This window comes from Pyrgilauda ruficollis, unplaced genomic scaffold (genome assembly GCF_017590135.1).
Source record: "Pyrgilauda ruficollis isolate IOZ18807 unplaced genomic scaffold, ASM1759013v1 scaffold17, whole genome shotgun sequence".
NCBI lineage: Eukaryota > Metazoa > Chordata > Aves > Passeriformes > Passeridae > Pyrgilauda > Pyrgilauda ruficollis.
Genome location: NW_024515875.1, coordinates 4,766,922 through 4,780,727, shown reverse-complemented (window position 1 = coordinate 4,780,727; position 13,806 = coordinate 4,766,922). Strand labels below are relative to the sequence as shown.

Here is a 13,806-nt window from a genome sequence, read left to right as displayed (position 1 = left end):
GCTGTTCATGCATGTTATTGTCACTGAATTCCAGTTACCAGATTCAAAATGAGCAGCTTCCAGCCATTCTTGAGAGAGAAAAGCTCTCTTGGCCCATTTGTTCTGGGATGTTTCAATAGTTTTTGTGTCCAAAATATTGACAAGAGAGATGCCTTCAATATTAATGAATCATCTGGGAACAGGGTGCAAAACTAACCTTGTCTGCACTACTCTGATCACAGCTGCAGAATTCACTGTGTTGCTGTAAACCACATAATGAGGCTGCAGCTGGACACATTGCCTGTCACTGCAGCTGGACACATTGCCTGTCACTGCAGCCGGCCAAGAGCACACGTTGGTGGTTGCAGTGGCTCAGGTGATGTGGTAATCCGCTATTAAACTAGTGTCACCACTTCATAGTATTTTGCAATAGATTGTTGGGCAAAATGAAGGCTCTTCTCTGGGCTGTAGAGCAAGGCTCTGAGATTCACTGTGCAACCTTTTCACCCTGTGATTCCTTTCTCCTTAAGGGCAGGATAGCACAAGCAGTAGCTGCTGCGAAGAGTCTTTATCTAACCCAGTTGACAGGCCAGGTGGTACAAAGTTGATAACACCTCCCCTGCTTCAGGATCCTACAGCAAAGGCCTCTGCAGGCTCACAGAGTCACCCCTCAGCTGCTGCTACTTTGGATTCCAGTGGCCAAAGTTTTGGAAGTAAGTATAGAAAGACTTTGCTATTACAGAGAACCCTGTTGAGTACTATTTCTGAAATAATCCTGTGACTTGTAAATACATGTGAGAGTACTAAGCCTGTTTTGTTGCTGCATACTGTCCCTCAGGCATCTGTAGACACCGAAGTCAATCTCTGGGATGAAAGATCTGTTAGGGAAAGTTAGCTTTGTGAACACATCTCTGGTACTGTGTCTTTGCAGTGAGTGTTGGTGTGCAGAATCTGTATGGGGGAAGAATGACAGAAGACCGAATCAGGGCTGTACACAGTGCCACATTTGAGGCTATTAATCATCTTCACAAATCTCTAGAATCCTGTCCAACAGAGGAGACAGCAGCTGAAGATCCCTCTGGGCTGAAGGTGGGTTGGCAAGGATGGAAGCTGTCATGCTGATGAATGAATCACAACCTCTGAGTGGTACTCTAGAGCATTCCTTCCTTCCCACTTTGACATACTTTGCATCCTGCTGGAAGGAGATACTCTAATTGCATTCCATCCATGTTGTTTGTACGTGACTGGCAGAACAGAGCTGTGAGGAACAGGCTGAGAACCTAATTTTTCATTCTTCCTGGTGAGCTATAAGAAATACTCTTTCAAAAAAGGTTTGCAGGTGATTGTGTTAATGGAATGTGATGGATTCCAGAGTAGTTCTGATCTGTTTGGGGTTATACGCAAGGTATTGGAACAAAGGCACATGCCTCTACAGGGTGGTGTGTAGGTGCATATATGTTGTGTCACTTGTCATGTTGTCTTGGGACCTTTTCAGTGGTGGGCAAGGCCACTGAATGTCCTGTGTTGGTAGTATGTAGTCCCTCTTCCTGTTTTAAGAATCTATAGGGGTCTTAGACTCGGTGAGAAAAGGGGAAGTGTTCTCAATCCCTTTCCTTGACAGTGGTAGCTGTTGTAGGCAAGGCAGTTTGGGGTGGATTTTCCAGCTGAACAAGCCATTGTTATCTGCTCTCTGAGAGCACTCTGAGGCATTAGGCTGGTTAGTGCAGGAGACATTAGGAAGACTCATCTATGGTACTGCTTACCTCCTGTCTGCAGAAGTTGCTTACCTTGGGTATCCCAGCCCATGTGGAAGATCAGGTAGGTAAACTCCTTCTAGCAAGAGTGTAGTAAAACAGTTGGAACATAACAATTGGTAAAGGAAGCAGAAGTGTCTAAATTTTGCCAGGTGTTTCCTTCAAATCCTCTGTCTCACTCACCCCCTCAGGTCTCACTGCTGCAGCACCAGAGACAGGCGCTTGCATGGCTCCTCTGGAGAGAGAGTCAGAGGCCATGTGGAGGAATTCTGGGTGAGCAACAGAATGGCAAAGTGGATTTTGTGGGGCAGATCTATGGCGGCAAAGTTTTGCATGTAACTTACTTGGAGGCCAATAACTGGTACACGTGTCAAAAGGGCTTGTTTTCTGTGCCCTATTACCAAGTACAGGTATTAACCAATTACTAAATCATACCCTGACATTTTCATCTATGGATACTTTCTGTTGTAGTATTTCACTCAGTGTAGATCCAAGGGGTCTCATTTCTGCAGGTGGTAACTTGCTTGCGTCTTTTTGCAGCGGATGACATGGGCTTGGGGAAGACTCTAACGATGATTGCTCTCATTCTGGCCCAGAAGCATCTGAAGACAGAGAAAAGAAAGGAGGCATTAGAAATATGGCTATCCAAAAATGGTACAGATTTTTTTTCCATCCTACAGAGCATGTACATTATGATGAAGTGCCATCTGAAATGCCTAAAGCATACAGGTTAAGGGGTTGTAGAACAACACACCGTATCTCTGCTCACTTTTTTCCCCCAGGAAACTTTCATTTAGCTAAATTGTACTGTGCCTCCTTGCATGGCCTTTCTCTGATCAGGGTCATTTTTGTCTCCCATTGGATGTGTAGGATTTTCCAACTCATTACTTTATATTGTTTGGAGATTTTGGTTTTTTTTACTGTTTTCCTGAAATAGTGAAAGCCAGCATATCACAGAATCACAAGGTTGGAAGAGACCTTCAAGATCATAGAGTCCAACCCGTTCCCTGACACCTCAGCTAAACCATGGCACTGAGTGCCACATCCAGTCTTTTTTTAAACACATCCAGAGATGGTTACTCCACCTCCTGCCCAGGCAGACCATTCCAGTACTTTATCACTCTCTGTGTGAAAAACTTTTTCCTAATATCTAACCTATATTTCCCTTGATGCAGCTTGAGACTGTGACCTCTTGTTATGTCAGTTACTGCTTGGAGAAAGAGACCACCCCCCACCTGACTACAACTACCTTTCAGGAAGTTGTAGAGAGTGATATGCTGGGTTTGCAAAAGATTTCGCAGTTTTTTATGCATAGTTTTCATAGGGACTTCAAATAGTTACTACTCACCTCTCTGTAACTGATCTTTTTTCTTTCCAGCTCTCCCCCAAAGATTACTTTTATCTTGTCCACAGACACTGGGGATGTTAATCCTTTTTTAAAGAGTATTGCTGCTGTGTCCTGTGTCCACAGTCTGTATTGTCTGTATACTCATGAAATTGGTTGGACGCTCTTCTCAGTTGTGAATTTCCAACAATTCTGTCTTTGTCCTAGTCTAATGTGAAGACATTGAAACCTGTTTGCAATATTTTCTTTTAGACTTCACTGTTATCCCTTCCCATGGCACTTTAGTAATTTGTCCTGCATCCTTGATCCACCACTGGAAGAAAGAGATTGAGAGACATGTAGCCTTTGGCAAACTGAGGGTCTGTCTGTACCATGGGGCAAATAGAGAAAAGCATGCAGAGGTGTAAGTGCTAAACCATAAATATGACCAAGAAAAGCAAACTACTATGTAGCAAGAGACTGTGTTTATCAAAGTTGAAATGGAAGTGGATGTAGAATGATGGGAGAACATGAAGTATTGAAATGTGGGAGGTCCAGAAAGTCAGGCTGATTTGTGCTGTCAAGGTGTATTTACTAAAATGCTTATGCCCTGTGCCCATGCTCAGTGGTTCTGGTGGAGGCTGCTGTTGCTTCTGATAGCAAAAAAAAAGGTGTATATTCTTCAAAATATCTCTTGCTTGCCAGCAAGAAGATTGTCAATGGCAGTTTCTTCCATGCTTGTGCTTGGTAGCTGTATTTTTTATCAGCAGTATGCATAATTCAGCGTATTTTCTAGACCTCTTCAGGCCATGCTGAGCAGTATTACTGGGTGCCAGGCTCTAAGTAGGGCTCATGCCATGTGGTGTGCCTTCAGGTCCATGGGCTTTTACTGTCCTCTTGAGCTTGATGTGTCTACTTCCAGTATCCTTAAAATGGGGATGATGCATTTTTCCTGTTTAACTGCAATGAAGCTCAGATTTCTGTAAAACTCAGGGTTTCACTTCCTGTAGCACTGTGTTGTTCTTAAATGCATTCTTTAGCATGCATTTAGTCTCTCTTGCAAAAAAAATCCTTATTGATTCTTGCTCCTGATCACTACTTTCTTTTAATTCAGGCTTTCTGGATATGATGTTGTTGTCACAACCTACAGCCTTCTCTCCAAGGAGGTTCCCACAACCAAAGAGGAGGGAGAAGTCCCTGCTCAGGACTACGATGTGGGGGTGAGAAGCCATAATGTCAATAGGGAATTGCCTTAAAGTTTTGTTCTGAGGTGTTACAAACCATTGTTGTTTCAAGTAGCACCTTATATGTGCTACAGTGAGCAGCAACCTGATTTTTTTTCATAACTACCTGTTGATTATTTTTGTAAAAGCAAAGTGATGAGAGGAAGCGCTGTGAATATATTCGCAACATATATGTTCTGTAGAATTATGCTATATTGAATACAGACAGTTGAAATGTCTTAAGAAGTAATTTTAAGAATGCAATGGTGAATCTCATTCTTCTTTTGAGGTGAAGGAGTAGTAGAATCTCCTGTTTGATGTTCTTTGTTGCTTGAAGCATTAATGCCACCCCAAACTACCAGAAACCTCAGGATCTTGGTCAGTCTGAACTGAGACTGAGGCAGCTTCCATGCTGCCTTGAAGAAACAGCAGTGTGCTGGCTGGGCTATGGAAAGAATGATGTGATTGCTGAGTGCTGACTGAAATGACTACACAGTGTAGAGGAAGTCCCTTGCTGTCTCCGACCTCTCTGCCCAGCTCTAGATATAACTCTTGAAGAAAACAGGACTTGAAATTTTCTGAAATTTCTAGGTGGCATCTGTAAAATTTTGAGAGATCAGAATAATGATATATGGTCCTTCATCTCAGCATAGCAAAACTTTACTGATATGAAACACCTCTTGAAACAACAATATTATAAGATAAAATGTTAAAAGCAAGAAAACTAACAAAATACTAGAAATTATTATTGAGATCAGGCAAATAAGTTAGTTTTTGGCTTATAAACTTTAAACATGGAAGCTTTGAAGAGATGATTTTTGGAGACCATTTCTTACGTGACAGTAAGAGCACAAACTGCTGCTGACTAACATCACGAAAATACTTAGTGCTGGAGAAATGTGTTTGCTTGTGCCTCCTTAGAGAACCTAGGTTTTGCTTCAGTTATAATCTGCTTTTCTTTCAGAGTGGATCATTTCCCTGTTCCCCTTTGCTCAGGGTAGCTTGGGCTCGAATTATATTGGATGAAGCTCACAATATTAAAAACCCACGGGTTCAAACCTCTATAGCTGTGTGCAAACTGAGAGCCAGTGCCAGATGGGCTGTCACTGGGACGCCGATACAGAACAACTTGCTGGACATGTACTCGCTCCTGAGGTGAGCTGGCTGCACATGACCAGATGGACAGGGATCCAGTCTTAGTAATTCTTCTCTGATGAAGTGCTGAAGTTGTTTCTGAGTTTGAGATGTCTCTAAGATAGGTGAAGTAGTAGGATTAGTTATATTAATGATAAGCACTGGATTGCAAAGGCTGTGGTTGAGGCATTGCACAAGGCTGACCATGTGTCTGCTGTTGCATGTAGCTTTTCTGCCTCCACGGAGAATAAAGGGGAAATTACCTTGGATCTCCTTTGTCTTCAAGATGAGTAAGCACAAAACCAATTTTAATGAGCAGAGGTTCTATAAGTTAATCCCTGTTGTTACTAGAGCATCCTGGGAGGACCTTCTTGGAGTATTGTGCTACAAGGGCATTGAAGGAAGGGGTGAAAACTTTGGATTCTCTGCACAGTGATAAACAGGTGGTCCTCATTGCTGAGGGGGAAAAGGTTACAAATGGTGCTGGAGAACCAGAGAGAACTTGCATTTGAAATTAATTTTGGATAATTGAAATTAACTGTCAAGTAAGAAGTTTGCTATTTTGAAATAACAGATGAATATGCTATTTGGAAAGTGCCTCTGCATCTAGATGTCCTTTGTTTGCTGGTGATGCTTGAAACATAAGAGGAAGTGATGGGTACAGAATCAGAAACATGTACTTACAATATAAGTGATGGTAGGACATCTAAGCAAAAAAGTTATCATCACTATTACACTGGAAATGTTTTACTGCTCCTTGGTCATGCAGTTATGGCATTTGGAAATGGCTTGTTTTAGTAGCAAGGAATAGCAAGAAATTTGGTTCTGGTCACTCCAAAGTGAAGAACTCTTCTTCCCTTGGTATGAAGTCTCTTTCCTTCCTGTCACAGGTTTCTACGTTGCTCTCCTTTTGACGAATACAAAGTTTGGAAGTACCAGGTAGATAACAACACAAGGAAGGGAGGGGAGAGGCTAAGCCTCTTAACCAGGAGCCTCTTACTGCAGAGAACTAAGGACCAGCTGGATTCAGCTGGCAAGCCCCTGGTAAGAACTTTACCCTCCAAAACTACACCATCATTCCATTGTTTTCCTTGCAGCAGACAGTTAGTTATTTACTTGCATAAATTTGTTAATGGGTGGGGTTCCCTGTCTGCTGAAACCTCTTGAGCAAGAGAAGCAAATGTCTGTGGGAAGATTTGGTTGCTTACCCAGAAAGCAGAATTAAAGAAAATAATGAAACCTTTCAGTTATAAGTCACATGCAGACAAAAATATGCCAAATAATTGCATATAGATGGCCACTCAGTGGAAGGTTAGTCCAGATCACTGGACTAGCCTGGATCTGAGGCCCCAAGCTGCCACATGTCAAATGGACCTGGTGTGTGCTGGAGCATTGGCTTTCTGCGTTGCTTTTTACAAACAGTCTGTTGAATGGAATATTAGTCATAGGTGTGTCTTAAACCTTTAAAAGGTATCATTTTGGTGTAGTGTCTGATTTTGAATGGGGAAATAAGGTACTTTAACAACACAAAAATTAATCCCTTTGTGGTAGTTGTTGAGCAATTCATACATAGTATGAACTTGTTATTGCTAGAATAAAGATTTTATTGTGAGTGTTAACCAGGCTCCTTGGAGTTCTGTGAGTGTCTGTTTTGTCATAACTGTGTTAATACATATGGCTTTAGTGAACAAACAGCTATCTTCTGAGACTTAGAGTGTTGTGTTAAATCTTGGATTGCTGCTGTTTGTGATGCTCTGTAAGGCTTTTGCACTACATACATCTGATCATGTGAATTTTCACTTCAGGTATCTCTGCCCCAGCGTAGGACACAATTGCATCAGTTAAAACTTAAAGCAGAGGAGCAATCTGTGTACAATGTGCTCTTTGCAAGATCCAGGTATGAATGTGGATAGAGATATGATATTTTGTGGGTTTGTTTCTTATTGATATGGAAATCAGAGGAGAAATTCACTTCAGATGAGGAGAGCTTTTGGATAAATTCCTCTTAATTTTTTCCCTTCTGATTTATCTGTCTGGTGTGTTTGAAAATACACTGCTTGTTCAGGTAGCAGGCAAAACGGTTTAATTTTTTTTCTCCCATATATTCATGTTTCATATGAGCTTTGTATTCTCGCCTTACACTTAATCTCACTGATTGCAAGACTCCAAAGACTTGGAATTGCAACAAGTAGTTCTTAAATGATGATGTGTGAGCACCTGTAAATGAGAGAATTATCATATTTGCTCTGTGATTCTTGTACAGTTAGAAATTATGCTGGCCTCTCCAGATAGCTATAATGCAAGCCAGCATAACTTTGTGTTTTCCTAGGCTCTTTCAGCAGTCTCACTGTAAAGACTTTTCCTTCCTTTTAAATATACATTTAAAAATGTTCTCATACTCAAAAAGCAGACTTGCTTTCTCTTGTGATTTCCAAAATGCATCTGTAGTTTTGATCATACTCAGGTTAAACAAGACTGGGGTTTTTTTTGGTGATCATTTTTGTGACTGAATGATTAATGAAACCTTCCTTACCTTAATGCATCATCAACTTGCTAAGCTCAGGTCCCTCTTGCCTTTTTTCATGCTGTGAATCCCAGTGTCTTTGTCTTTTTTTTACAGGTCAACACTACAGTCGTACCTAAAGAGACAAGAGCAGAAAAATGAAGACAGAGAGTATGATGGTGGTAACCCCTTTGAGAAAGGTTTGAGCATGACCTTCCCTGAAAATATTTTCAGAAGTGGCTCTTAAGTGCACAGCTCAGAAAGGGGAACAGACCTGGGGTCAGGACTTAGAAATTCTTCAGAAAATGCTCCCCTCATGTTACAAAGACTTATATCTTAGTATTCTAAGTGTGTTCTCATTGTTGTGGCTCTCGGAAAATCTCTTAACCATTCTGTGCCTAATTTTTCCTTTGAACTAAAGGTCTGGTTGCTCAGATAACATATGTCAGCATGAGTGTATGGTATGTAATACCCTGACTTGTGTTCTTGTCTTTTTTTTCCCTTTTTTTACTTAAATTGAGCATTGATGGGTTCCTATGTTAAATCAGGTATTTGCTTGCCTGTTAATTCTTGACTCCTCTTTGTGAGCCTCTTCCTGGAGGTGAATGGGCAGTGCTCAGAAATGCCTCCAATAGCTCTTGACGTTGTCTTCCTTCCTTGGCAGTTGCACAAGAGTTTGGAGTCAGTCAAAAGGAATTTCTAGCAGGCTCACAAAGTGCCTCCCAGGTCTCAAGTACTGTCCATGTCTTGTCCATGCTCTTGAGACTCCGTCAGTGCTGCTGCCATCTCTCCTTACTGAAAGTGGTAATTGCATTGTAGTGGTGTGGGGGGTTTTGTGGTTTTTTTTGTTTTTGTTTTTTTTTTTGTTTTTTTTTTTTTTTTTTTTTTTTTTTTTTAAAGTGTTTATGCAAGTTAACAGACTTGGTAACACCTTTGTTTCTCTTAGCTGTGAGAGTATGAACAGAGTCAATTTTAGGACTCTGTGTTTTGAAACCTAAGATGTTTTAGATGGGCTTACCTTCTACTGAAGCGTTCCCCAGCATGACTTATATGGGCAGCTGTGTCTTTATTCAGACAAAAAGGGAACTAGAATTTTAATGGTAAAGAAATGTTAATCTTAACCTAGTCTTGAAAAGTCCACAAGTGTAACCTGTTTCAAGGGCTTTTGTGTTGGAGAGCTCTGTCAGTGCTTTGAGGTTGCCTTGTATGAAGCAGACTAATCTTTCAGGAGTTCTTGGCTCTGAACTATATATATATATATACATATATAGCAGCTGTAGACAAAGTTTAGCTATTAGGGGAACAGGCAGGAATTTATGTGCTAAATGTGTAATCCTGCAGTTGTTAAATGCTGAGGCTGGGGGGAGTCCGAGGAGACTGGACCACAGGAAGTGGCTCACATGCTTTCCATACACTGTCCCTTTTGGGGCAGAATAAAGGTCCAAAGAAACTGTTTGATCCAGTAGGGTTTTTTAGTTTTTCTGTCTTCATATTGCATAGCATCCTTCAAAACCCAGTGTCCTCAGCAGATACTGTGTTGTCTGGATCAATACTGAATTCGATCTCAGGCTTGACTGTGATCCTTAATATTTTGCGTTCTTCCCACAGGCTCTGGATCAAGTTAACTTGAACAGTGAAGGGCTTGTACTCTCCATTGAGGAACAGCTTGGTGCTTTGACACTGTCTGAGCTCCAGACTCCTGATTCCAAGTCAACAGTCTACCTCAATGGCACAGCTTTTCAAACAGATATCTTTGACATCACCAGAGAGAGCACCAAGGTATTCTGATTGTGGCATTCTTACCTTCCTTGAGAAGCTTGAATTTCAGCACTTTGCCTCTTAGATGGTAATTGCAGATCAGGCTAAGTTGCCAACTGAGATGAAATTAGATGAGTAGGCTGATAGCCTGCTGACCCCCTTCTGAGAAGGCTCCAACTTCTCACACATTAGGGGTACTTTTATTAAAACTGTGAGAATGTGACTGCTGAAAAACTGTAGGTGAAAATCTTAAGCACTGGATTCCCAGAAGGTCAGAAGAGCTTGCATGCGAGATCCTGGTGCTTGTGATGAGCTAGAAAAAAGGGTTGGCAGCAAGAGGAGAGGTTGCAATAACTTCCCACAGGAAGGTTGGAATCTGTAAGACAGGCTTGTATGATTTGATTTCCTGGCCCTGTTTTCTGTGGGGGGAGTGTTCTTACCAATGACTATTAAAATCTCTTCAAACTCTAAGCACAGAAGAAATTTCAGTTGAAAAGCTATTTGGATTACTTTCTACTTTTAATAAAGAATATCCAAGCATGAGCTGGATTATGAGAGCAAGTAGACTAATGTTTTGGATTTTTTTTCCTACAGATAGCTCAACTCTTGGCTGAATTGAAAACTATTCAGAGCCACACAGAGCCTCATAAAAGGTTAGCAACCATGTCATTTTCTTTAGTCATAGTGATTGAGAGAAGCGCACTGTTTCTTGACAACAGCAGAAATAGCTTAAAATAATTGAATACAAAACTCATGGTATGATAAAATGGTGACACTGCTGCAGTAGTTGAACACAAGTCTTGAAGAAAAAAAAGTCTAAGTCAAAAGAGGGGAGTTCAAGATACAGATAAGTGGAAACATAAGGGAATGTGTGAGAAGTCTCAGGCCTTGAGGCCCAGGAAGACTATTCTCCAGAAACAGGATTGGGAATAATTTAGTTGTGATGAGAAGTATTTGCCCACCCCACAACCCAAAAGAAGTGGAGGACTAAAGCAGAGGTTAAAACTGAACCTGTTAGAGACAAAGGAATGCATTGATCAGAGTACCTATAAAAAGAAAGCTTTTTTCCAGTCTTTTCCAAAAAGCATTCCCATCATAAGAATGCAAGCACCAACATTGCTTTTGTTCCCTTTCAAGAAACTATTAAACAAATTACTGCCTCACAAACTGCTTAGCCCAAGAAACTGGGGAGTGAGAGGCTATAGTGAATCTAAATTTGATGTTGGTATTAATTTTTGTGATTTTTCAGAAAAAGCTGTGTTGTGACTCAGGTTTGTGGTTGGGAGGTGAAAATGTCAAATCCAAAAATAGAGGTGAAAGTTATAGACTTAATTTATATGAAGTTTATTGGGTATTAGTCTTCCACAGCATGTTCTACCACTACACCTCTATTTCTGAATTGGGAAGGGGCTTGGCTCCAGTTTGCAGTGGGGAAGGGTGCCTGAATATTTGTGGCCCCCTTGGGTGAGACACTGCAATGACCGAACTGTTCCAGTACGGAGTGCTGGTTGTGAACTCCCTGTTCTCTCTCCAGCGTGGTTGTCTCTCAGTGGACGAGCATGCTCAAAGTTGTAGCTGTGCACCTGCAGCGCCTGGGGCTGAAGTATGCCGTAGTGGATGGCTCTGTCAATCCCAAACAGAGGATGGATGTGGTGGAAGAGTTCAATAACAATCCCAAAGGGCCTCAGGTATGCATTCAGGGCAGGGAAGCAGTCCCTAGCCCTGCTATGAGCAGCTGTGATGTCTGACTCTGTGACTGCAAACAGGTTCCTTAATGCTCTTTTGGCCTTTGAAGGTAATGTTGGTCTCGTTGCTGGCTGGAGGCGTTGGCCTGAACTTGACTGGAGGAAACCATCTCTTTCTCCTTGACATGCACTGGTAAAGAGAAATACAAATGGCATCTTGGAGAGGATATGTATGTGCATGCTGCTTGCTTTGTCACTGAATGTAATGTTTGATGCAGCTGGGTTAGGAGGGAGGTGTTTAGCTTATAGTTGGGTTTAGTGGTTAGTTGGGGAAAAGTGTTTGTACTGTGGCCCTCATCCAAGATACTGATTTTTCAATCCAGTGCTCACTGCTCTGAAATACAGTTCTCTAGGGCCAAGAAAAAATAGAGGAATATAGCAGCAATCCAGGTATGCAGCTCTGTATCACAAAATGCTGCTGGGGACTTGGCAGTCCCTGGCTTCATTTCTTGCAGTAATAGAAGTGGTGCAGTAATGCCTACAGGCAGTTTGGCTTGAAAAAAATCAATGGTATTAAGTGTAGTCAGTAACTGAGCACAGCTAGAGTACCTCTGGGTTTTACAGAAGAGTGTGCAACTCCTGATATTTGTGTTGTCTCATCAAAGTCAGGTTTTCTCATAAAAATCACAGTCTTTTTAAAACTAAATGTTACTCATGAGAACTTAAAAAGCAAACTAATGTGCCTCATACAAAACCAACTGCTGTGTAGCAATCATTAAGGAGATGCTTCTACAATATGGAGGTTACACCAACAAGTATTCCCTGTAAGGTTATCAGATGGACCCACCTCTTACGTAAATATTCCTGAGTGATGGCCTTTTTCACTGGGGTTTGCCTTTTTGCTTCACTCTCTTTCCTCACCACCTACTCAGCTTTCTCAGAGTTACAACTGTTGGCCAGGCTTAGGGCTACGTGGACCAGTGGTCTCAGTCCAGTGGTCTGCAGTTGGCTTTGTGTGAAACCCAGGGCAAAGGGAAGTGCTGACAGGGTGAAGGCTGGCCATCAAGCTGGTAAACCTAAGGTAGCCTGGAAGCAGTTTTAGTTCTACAGAGGAAGAAAACAGGATTCCCTGGAGGCAGGAAAATGAGGCAACTTTTTTTGTTTTTTTTAATTACCTTGTAGGAATCCTGCTCTGGAGGACCAGGCATGTGACCGCATTTACCGTGTGGGGCAGAAGAAGGATGTTGTGATACACAGGTCAGCATTTTACTTAGCAGAACGAGGAGCTGCTGCTTATGCATTGTCTGGCTTTAGTCAGTGAGACAAGACCTTGCTTTTTCTACTTAGATCTAGACACAAGGTCTGACAGTGGCTTTGAGATTTGGGCAGTGAAATAAAAATGTTTTCATGTGTTCTGTATGGCATTTGCATGCATGTTGCTGTCTTGACAGCTAACAGGGGTTTCTTGTCTTTTAGCCTGTGGATTATTGGGAATGTCCTGTTTATTCCTGAGAACAGTATGGGTGCCAAACCATTTCTCTTAATTGAGTGGAGATTTTTTCACTGTGATCTCTAAGCCTGAACCCTTCTAAAAAACACATAAAGCATTTCTAATAAGTGGTAAAGTTGACTTTTAGAAAAAGCATCTGTAACTAAGTACTGAACGATTAAATTAGTTATTATAAATGCACAGTACGTTCAAAGACTGGAATCTAAAATGTTCTTTTGGGTATTATTTTTGTATAATAGGTGCCATCATTTATCGTGCAATAATTACAGGATTTTGTCAGAGGATTGCTGTTATTTCAGATGACCAAAGTTGAGACCTGACGTGCATCAGACTTATATTTGAAATGCTATTGTAGTTGAATATGAGGATAGCTGTTTTCTGTTCAGAGGTTGTCTCAGTTTGAGACAAAACAGGAGGAGAAGTATTTTGTCAGTCATATAATTGGCTAATTATTAATTTCTAAGTAAGATGAATCTTTTGAAATGTACTGGGGACATGTTTATATAACACTGACATTTTTTCATAGCACTTGAGATGGTGTGGATTTGTTTTGTCCTTTTTAAATTTTTTTTTAGGTTTGTCTGTGAAGGAACGGTAGAAGAAAAGATCCTGCAACTCCAGAAGAGGAAGAAAGGTCTTGCCCAGCAGGTTCTGTCAGGCAAAGGAGAGACCTTCACTAAGCTCACTCTGGCTGACCTTAAAATTCTCTTTGGCATCTAATTATCATTTGCTATACCCAACAGAAAGTAATTTATACCTGCGAGTAACTGCAGATTTCATCATAAGGCTTCTGTTCTGAGGTGGTTGTTTGTTTTGAACAACTACATTTTTGTAACTGTTCTGGAAAGTTACCAACTTCAATAGCTAGTTTCAATGTTGATCATTTATACAAAGGTTAATAAAGTTGTAAGTTAAGGTACTGTTTTGAAACAAAAA

The 13,806-nt window shown here is 41.2% G+C and overlaps 1 protein-coding gene across 2 annotated transcripts in view; it reads left to right on the top strand.

The window, feature by feature from the left end:
• The window catches only part of TTF2 (transcription termination factor 2), a 21,047-nt gene extending 7,241 nt beyond the window's left edge, over positions 1 to 13,806 (top strand). Inside the window, exons 7-23 of one of the 2 annotated variants that reach the window (XM_041464101.1) lie at positions 510 to 692; positions 911 to 1,068; positions 1,925 to 2,006; positions 2,274 to 2,387; positions 3,331 to 3,481; positions 4,172 to 4,277; positions 5,245 to 5,435; positions 6,305 to 6,458; positions 7,220 to 7,311; positions 8,035 to 8,117; positions 8,582 to 8,721; positions 9,526 to 9,696; positions 10,270 to 10,328; positions 11,210 to 11,363; positions 11,471 to 11,553; positions 12,543 to 12,617; positions 13,446 to 13,806. In XM_041464101.1, the coding sequence (XP_041320035.1) occupies positions 510 to 692; positions 911 to 1,068; positions 1,925 to 2,006; positions 2,274 to 2,387; positions 3,331 to 3,481; positions 4,172 to 4,277; positions 5,245 to 5,435; positions 6,305 to 6,458; positions 7,220 to 7,311; positions 8,035 to 8,117; positions 8,582 to 8,721; positions 9,526 to 9,696; positions 10,270 to 10,328; positions 11,210 to 11,363; positions 11,471 to 11,553; positions 12,543 to 12,617; positions 13,446 to 13,590 (2,141 nt within the window). In that variant the 3' untranslated portion in view covers positions 13,591 to 13,806. The remainder of the gene's footprint in view (positions 1 to 509; positions 693 to 910; positions 1,069 to 1,924; positions 2,007 to 2,273; positions 2,388 to 3,330; positions 3,482 to 4,171; positions 4,278 to 5,244; positions 5,436 to 6,304; positions 6,459 to 7,219; positions 7,312 to 8,034; positions 8,118 to 8,581; positions 8,722 to 9,525; positions 9,697 to 10,269; positions 10,329 to 11,209; positions 11,364 to 11,470; positions 11,554 to 12,542; positions 12,618 to 13,445) is intronic. The other variant, XM_041464102.1, reaches the window with a different exon arrangement.